Source organism: Bos javanicus, chromosome 22 (assembly GCF_032452875.1).
Source record: "Bos javanicus breed banteng chromosome 22, ARS-OSU_banteng_1.0, whole genome shotgun sequence".
Lineage (NCBI taxonomy): Eukaryota > Metazoa > Chordata > Mammalia > Artiodactyla > Bovidae > Bos > Bos javanicus.
Genome location: NC_083889.1, coordinates 1 through 8,754, shown reverse-complemented (window position 1 = coordinate 8,754; position 8,754 = coordinate 1). Strand labels below are relative to the sequence as shown.

The window sequence follows — 8,754 nt, the reverse complement described above, 5'->3', positions numbered from 1 at the left end:
TAGCTCAGCCTTGAAGCTCAAGTGACCTGCCTCATATCAGCAGAGCTGCCTCAGTAAAGTCACTATTTCAAAAATAGCTGTTGTTGCAACCTACTGGAGTTCATAAATGTTTCTTTTTTCATGAATAAATAGCTAATGCTTTACTGAAATCTGTACACTAAATCATAATTAATTTGTTGGCTGTTATACTATCATGGGAGAACTGGTTTAAAGATACTGTAACTTAAATTGAATCAAAAATTACCTAAGTAAAATTTCTAGTAAAAGAGATAAATAAATACATTTTAAAATGTACAACCACAACGATGTACATGGAAAAACTTAAGTGATAGGTATACACTATATCTCCAACATTTGTATCATTTTCTTGCACTAGCACATAGAGAATAATTTATATCTGGTTATATTAGCAATTATATTTAAACTATACCGTATTATGAACTATTTAAGTTAGATATATTTCAAATTTGTCTTTGTTTGCCTGGGAATCTTCCAAAGCCAAAATGTTTCTTATGGAATTAATAAAGTCTTAAGATACTTAGAGTTTTATGCTGAGCAGCTCTCAATGTACTACTTTTACATTAAGACGTAAATTCCTTACTGTAGGCTATAACTCTTCAGATCCTTTTAAAAGTCCTGCAGTTCACATGACTTGAATTAAACTGAAATTTAACCAGGACAAATACAAGGTCAGATATTATACACACAAAAAATTCAATGTTTGTATCAAACTTTTAGTTGAAGTAGTCTTTTATTTCTATTTTTATTTGTAATTTTAAAGTTACTTTAATAAAATAAAAGAGTGAACAGAAATTGGCCTGTCAATTTCAAGGTTAAAATAGGTTCATGATTCTATTTCCTACTGAGAAACTCTTACTCTCAAAAAATCTTTCTAGCTTTACATTTTATCACAGAACAATTAAATGTTGATTAATTTCTTCACTGACTTTTTCACATCTTTGTTCCTGAGGCTGTAGATCATTGGGTTCAGCATGGGGATGACCACTGTGTAAAAGACAGAGGCCACCTTGACCATGAGCGATGAACTTCTGGAGTTAGGAACACAATAGAGGAAAAGGATGGAGAAGGCAATGGCACCCCACTCCAGTACTCTTGCCTGGAAAATCTAATGGACGGAGGAGCCTGGTGAGCTGCAGTCTATGGGGTCGCTAAGAGTTGGACACGACTGAGCAACTTCACTTTCACTTTTCACTTTCATGTATTGGAGAAGGAAATGGCAACTCACTCCAGTGTTCTTGCCTGGAGAATCCCAGGGACGGCGGAGCCTGGTGGGCTGCATAGTCCAGTCTATGGGGTCGCATAGAGTCGGACACGACTGAAGCGACTTAGCAGCAGCAGCAGCAGAGGAAAAGGATGGTCCCGTGGAAGATGGTAATGGTAGTCAGGTGGGAGGCACAGGTGGAGAAGACTTTGTGGCGCCCCTCAGTCGAAAGCATCCTTAAGACAGTGATAAAAATGAAAACATAGGAGGTGCGAATAATCATCAGGCTGCTTACTTCATTGAATGTGGCAGAGACTAAAATGATCTCCTGGTTAATGTAGGGGTCAGAGCAGGAAACAGCAACAATGGCTGCATGCTCACAGACAAAGTTATTTATGAACTTAGTCCCACCAAAGGATAATGTTGATAAAACGTATGTGTATATTAAGGAGCAGGCTATACTCCAAGAGTATAATGCAGACAACCACAAGGAATAAAGCTTCTGGGACATCACAACAGCATAGAGAAGAGGGTTACAAATGGCCACGAATCGGTCATATGCCATCACTGCCAACAGGAATGTCTCTGTCACCACAAATATGCAGACAAAGAATTGTATGAGGCATTCTGTGAAGGAGATGGTTCTGTCTTCCACAACCAAGTTTTCTAGTAGCATGGGTGTAACTACTGTCGAGTAACAGGAATCAACAAAGGATAAGTGGCTGAGAAAGAAGTACCTGGGCGTGTGGAGCCTGGAACTGGACTTCATGATCAGGATCATGCCCAGGTTCCCCAGCAGAGTGACTATGTAGATGGTCAGGAAGACCAGGAACTGGGGCAGCTGGAGCTGAGGATATTCTGAGAAGCCCAAGAGAATGAAAGTGACCTTAGCACTCTGGTTTGCTTGGTTCCTGTGGACAAAGTATCAATGTTGATCCAGAAAAGTAAAAACTAAACTTTGAAATAGGGAGAGAATAGAAAATGTGTTGCGAAGCTCACTGGGTCTCTGTTTATAGTGTTTCTGTAAATGCTATACTTCTGCTTTATTTCAAATGCTAATCTTCACTTGTATGTCAATTATACAGCCAGTAATAATTTTCATTGTGTATGATCTTCAGAAACAAAGAACTAAAACAGATTAGGTCTTGCTTTATTTCAAATAATAAAACTCATTATTATCAGCTGCTTTCAGGAGACATTGTCTTTGCATGACTCTGAGCTGTGTGAAAACACCTGATATATAAAATCCAATTACATGTATTGGAGAAAAACATGTCTTTAGGTTCCACAGTTTCTTACCTGCCTCACCTCCTGAGCTATGAGACAATTAACTTATATGCTAATTTGTATAATGGTAACATCTCTGCAAAACAGTTAATATAATATTTTCTTGGTTGTTGTATCTCCTTTCAATTCCTTTCTTATTCCTAGTTATTCCAAATTCTCAACCCATTCTGGAGCTATGCTATAAGACATACTAATTATCTTGAATTAATTTTGAAAATGTTTAAATGTATTCTTCATAGCCAATTGTATTATTCATCAGAAGTTTCAAAACAAAATATGAGTTATGCTTCCTGTGATAATAGTTGAAACAATATTGAACAGAAAACTCATGTTTTTCCATTGTAGCAGATTTTGGAGTTTGGGTGACAAAAATAAGAACTGTGAAAGTACTGGAGAAAGCATATAGGCTTCAGAATGGATCAAATATATACTCTGCCATTTTGAATTAAGTTTTTAGTTCTTCCAAAGAAAAGTGGCTGGAAAACACCTATTTCAAATGGTACACCAGAATATTTCTTGATTATTACTGATCACAATAATCAGTAACTTTTCCTCTATAGTAAGATAAGAATAGTAACATAAATTTTAAATCACTAGATTGGAACTAGATACTTCAATAATGAATTCAAATGCTGTAAGACATGGTAGAACAGATATTTACCTTTTTATATATCAGATTATGAATAATTGTTATGATTTCAAACACCTGATATGTTTGTGAAAACAAGCATGGACATCTATCAACTGGTGGACACATTGGGGAAGACAATGCAGAAATCCCTTCTTCTGGAAGCCACACGATAGAAACACTGTAGAATTTCAGTAGAACACTTGGTTTAAGATGCACCTTTCCTTATTTTCCTCTAGGTTTTCTCACCACACTATAGCTTTCTCTGATTCCCACCTGATGAACTTGTAAGAAAGATACCTTCCAAGGACCATGTCCACAACAGACCCTCTGTAACAAGACTTTGTAAGGTCTCAGCACTGCAAAGATTGATTATGACTATTATTCCAGCCACATTCCTTCAATTTAAAATGCTCTGTGCAAGATTATGGGAATAATTTTCCATGATTGTTTAATATAACAGTGACTTTAAGATTATAAATAAATGTTATTAGCAAATGTATAACATTAACATTATTCAGTATGACTTTTCCAAAAACTGCTTGGATCTATAAGTTCAACCTCATTATCACTTAATACATCCTTCTTAGTAAAGGTGGATTTATCAACCTCTGTTATATAGTACATGCCTATTTCTTTATAATTTATTTCCCCATTTTATTCTTTCTTATGATGTTTGCTTTAGTTTGCCACCTTCTTTTATAGACATGACTCATTGTTTCATCCCCTCTGTATACAGACAAACTTGCATATTTATCACTCACAATTACTGTAGGTTATGAGTGCCGAAGAATTGATGCTTTTGAACTGTGGTGTTGGAGAAGACTCTTGAGAGTCCCTTGGACTGCAAGGAGATCCAACCAGTCCATTCTGAAGGAGATCGGCCCTGGGATTTCTTTGGAAGGAATGATGTTAAAGCTGAAACTCCAGTACTTTGGCCACCTCATGTGAAGAGTTGACTCGTTGGAAAAGACTCTGATGCTGGGAGGGATTGGGGGCAAGAGGAGAAGGGGATGACAGAGGATGAGATGGCTGGATGGCATCACTGACTCGATGGACGTGAGTCTCAGTGAACTCTGGGAGTTGGTGATGGACAGGGAGGCCTGGCGTGCTGCGATTCATGGGGTTGCAAAGAGTCGGACACGACTGAGCGACTGATCTGATCTTATCTGATATCCCTATTATTTATAAATATGCCTGTTACTGTCACTTTATTTCTAGAAAATTACAGGAAAATCTTGAAGACAAGGCCCACTTTGTGGGCCTTCTTTTGCCAAAAGAAGAATTCTCCATTTCTGACTTTATGGTTGATACCCAATGAGAAAACTAGGATATAAATTATTTGAAAGAAAGAATTGGAATATAACTCCATAAACCTTCTCAGCCAAAACGTGGTTCTTTGTGCACACCTTGTTCTACACATGTGTCTGTCTCCTACAAAGATTACTGGATCTTTGTATTTTCTTTTTTAAGTAAAACAAAAGAGACATGAGTCAACTCACCTAAATACAGAAGAACTTGAATGAGTCATTTAGTGAAGAACTCTTTGCTAAGATTAATGAACTCCAGCAATGCTGCTGCTTAGGACTTAATAGAAACACACCAGAAAAGGGTAGTAAAAGCGCCCAGTATTTTTCATTAATTATTTCATACTTTACGATTTTCCAACCTGTTAAGAAAACTCAGAGATACCAAAGATAAGATCAAGCCTGAAAAGTAAATCCTGGCACCAAACTTTATCACAAATATATGCCATCATGACCTTAGGCATGTGAAAACTAGAGAATATAACAGGTACTGCCTTGATGACTGCAATTCAACTAATTACATTTTAACTCTGAACTCTGTCCCAGGTGGTGTATTGATTGTGTATTATTTCCCTAAAGCCTTAGGGCATTTGTATTATCAACTTTACTCATTTAATCTTAAAAAATAAAAAAACACCATTAAAAAAATCTATGTGGATATAAAATACATAAATCCACAAGGGGAAATTATACACGAGTAGATTTATCTTTTATTAATCCATATTTAATTTTTAAAATTTTCTTATGAAGGTATATATATATATATATTCTTATGTTTCTAAACATATGGCTGCTAAATTATAATTATACTGTTTATACTTTACAATATTTACCATTTATACTTTACAAAATTTGTACTATAAACTTTATTTTATATTTATACTATTGATTCTATTGATAGAAAACAGATTCCATTAGCTTTTCAAATATAGAATGTTCTCAGATGTTTATATTTATTACTGAATCTAAAAAGAAATTTTGGACGATATGTTTTCTAAAAACATCTGTTTATGAAAAGGATGATATTTTCACTAATTTTGGTAACTACCCAACTTGGCTTTAAAGACACAGGTTAAAAATAATAACTTGATAGAAGGAGCTGAAGTGCAAGCAGTGAAAGATTTTACTTTCTTAGGCTCCAAAATCATTGCTTTATGGTGACTGCACCCATGAAATTAAAATGCACTTGCTCTGTGGGAGGAAAGTTATGACAAAACTAGGCAGCACATTCAAAACCAGAAACATCGCTTTGCCAGCAAAAGTCCATATAGTCAAAACCATGGTGTTTCCAGCAGTCAGGTATGGATGTGAGAGCTGGACCATAAAGAAGACAAAGTGCCGAAGAATTGTTCTTTCAAATTGTGGTGCTGGGGAAGACTCCTGAGAGTCCTTCGGACAGCAAGATCCAACCAGTCAATCCTGAAGGAAATCAACCCTGAATATTCATTGGAAGGACTGATGCTGAAGCTGAAGGTCCAGTGCTTTGGCCGCCTGACATGAAGAGCTGACTCACTGGAAAAGACCCTGATGCTGGGAATGATTGAAGGCTAGTGGAGAAGAGGGCAGCAGAGGATGAGATGGTCAGATGGCATCACCGACTCAATGGACACGAGTGTGAGCAAACTCCAGGAGACAGTGAAGGGCAGGGAAACCTGGTGTGCTGACATGAAGAGCTGACTCACTGGAAAAGACCCTGATGCTGGGAATGATTGAAGGCTAGTGGAGAAGAGGGCAGCAGAGGATAAGATGGTCAGATGGCATCACCAACTCAATGGACATGAGTGTGAGCAAACTCCAGGAGTCAGTGAAGGGCAGGGAAGCCTGGCGTGCTGCAGTCCATGGGGTGGCAAAGACTCGGACACGACTTAGTGACTGAACAACAATAACAACAAGCTTATTTCTCACTAGTGGAAGATTCAGAATACATTTGACTGGGTAGCTGTGCCCTATATGGGCTCTGATTTCTCCCAACTTGTACCTCACCATCATCATGGTGCTTCTGAGGTTATGATTCTCTTAATATTCATTTGAGAAAGAATAGATTCTTCTTCAAATAAATGATGCCAGGACAATTGGGCATTCACAAGTAAAATTACGGGATTGGACACTTGCCTCATATTATATACAACAGTTAACTCAGAAAGTGAACAAGGACCTGAATGAAAGAGCATAAACTATAAAACTCTTACAAGAAAAACACAGGCCTTACATTTCATGCCCTTGAGTTTGGCAGTAGATTCTTAAACAGGGAAACAAAACATGAGTGACAATAAATAAATAAATAAATTGCTAAATTGTACTTCCTCAAAATTTAAAATATTTGTATATTAAAAACATTATCAATAAAGTGAAAAGAAAAGGTACAGAAAAGAAACAATAAAGACAAGAAGTCAAATCAGGTACAACACAAAGTTTACAAATGTCCAACAAGCATGTGAAAATATTCTCAACATATTTAGTTATTAGGAAAATGCAAATCAATGTCGTGATGAGATACCAATTTATATCCACTGGATTTGCTATAATAAAAGTATATAATAGCAATGATTAGCAAGGATATGAAGCAACCAGAAGAGTTATATATTATGCCTGGAAATCTAAAATACTACAGACACTGTAGAATAAGTTTGGCGGTTCTTCTCACATGGATGAACATAGAATTACTATTAGACAAAATGCTTAGCAGGGAAAAAAATAGTCTTTCACAAAGAGGTGTTAGGCTTTCCCCCCAGTTTCTGGCAGATAATATATATCTTATGTGATAGTAGAGTCTATTTAGGGAGGAGGGTCTGGGTACACCTGATATCAAGGTGGGTGCATGCTAAGTCGCTTCAGTGGTGTTTGATTCCTTGCCCCTCTATGGACTGTAGCCCACCAGGCTTCACTGTCTATGGAATTCTCCAGGCAAGAATACTGGAATGGGTTGCCATGCCCTCCTCCAGAGGATCCTCCCAACCCAGGGACTGAACCCATGTCTCCTACGTCTCCTGCACTGGTAGGCAGGTTCTTACCACTAGTGCCACCTGGGAAGCACCACAGCACATAGAATTCACTCCTTAGACTGGATGTGAGTTTACTGTGAAGTGTGTTAGTTGCTCAGTCGTGTCTGAATCTTTGTAACTCCATGGACTGAAGCCTACCAGGCTCCTCTGTCATGGGATTCTCCAGGCAAGGATACTGGAGTGGGTTGCCCTCCCTTTCTCCAGGGGATCTTCCCCACCCAGGGATAGAACCAAAGTTTCCTGCATTGCGAGCAGATTCTTTATCATCTGAGCCACCGGGGAAGTCCATGAGTTTGCTAGTTGGGCAAAATTAAATCAGGTTAACCAGATGCTCTAATTGGTATTAGCAGGGCCCCCATTCAATCCACCATTAATGTTACTTACCAACAAAGTTCTCTGTTATCATTGTACAGCAGTAGCTATTTTATATGCAATTTGACTGACATGAAAGACTATTTTAGATTTAGCTGGAACTATTTCTGAAGTGTGCATTTCTTAATTTTATTTTTGATGGTTTATGTACAAAGAACAAATAAATTTTATATTAACAAGTAGAATTTTACAAATCATACTCAGGACTTTGTGGGGGCAGAGACATGACTTCTTTGCACTTATAATGTACCAATTCTTTCTATGCTATGCTATGCTAAGTCACTTCAGTCATGTCCGACTCTGTGCGACCCCACAGACGGCAGCCCAACAGGCTCCCCCGTCCCTGGGATTCTCCAGGCAAGAACGCTGGAGTGGGTTGCCATTTCCTTCTCCAATGCATGAAAGTGAAAAGTGAAAGTGAAGTCACTCAGTCGTGTCCGACTCTTAGCGACCTCATGGACTGCAGCCCTCCAGGCTCCTCAATCCATGGGATTTTCCAGGCAAGAGTACTGCAGTGGGGTGCCATTGCCTTCTCTGCAAATTCTTTCTATGTGGTGTTAAATAAATATATCCTTTAAATTTAGGCTTCCCTGGTACCTTAGATGGTAAAGAATCTGCCTGCAATGCAGGAGACATACGTTTGATTACTGGTCATGCAGATCCCCTGGAGAAGAGAATGGCTACCCACTCCAGTATTCTTTCCATGGACACAGGAGCCTGGCAGGCTAAAGCCCATAGAATTGTAAAGAGTCAGACATAACTGAGCAACTAAGCACAGGAATGTCTTTTAACTTTAGTGTCTTAGTGTTGAACAACTCTTAGTTACTATGATTCAACTCATGTAACTCCCTCAGGGTTAACTATAAACTTTCATGACAACTCAAATCCATTCTTTGATGACTTATAATGACTTAAAGAAAAGAAAAAAAGAAGACT

General features: G+C 37.9%; 1 protein-coding gene across 1 annotated transcript; it reads right to left on the bottom strand.

Moving 5' to 3' along the window:
* Window positions 1–919: 919 nt before the first annotated feature.
* Window positions 920–4,668, bottom strand: LOC133235645 (olfactory receptor 5D13-like). The gene is made up of 3 exons (XM_061397354.1): window positions 4,640–4,668; window positions 1,379–2,133; window positions 920–1,083 (listed from the first exon to the last, which is right to left on the bottom strand). The coding sequence occupies exons 1-3, from the start codon at window positions 4,666–4,668 to the stop codon at window positions 920–922; spliced, it is 948 nt and encodes a 315-aa protein (XP_061253338.1).
* Between the last annotated feature and the right edge of the window lie 4,086 nt (window positions 4,669–8,754).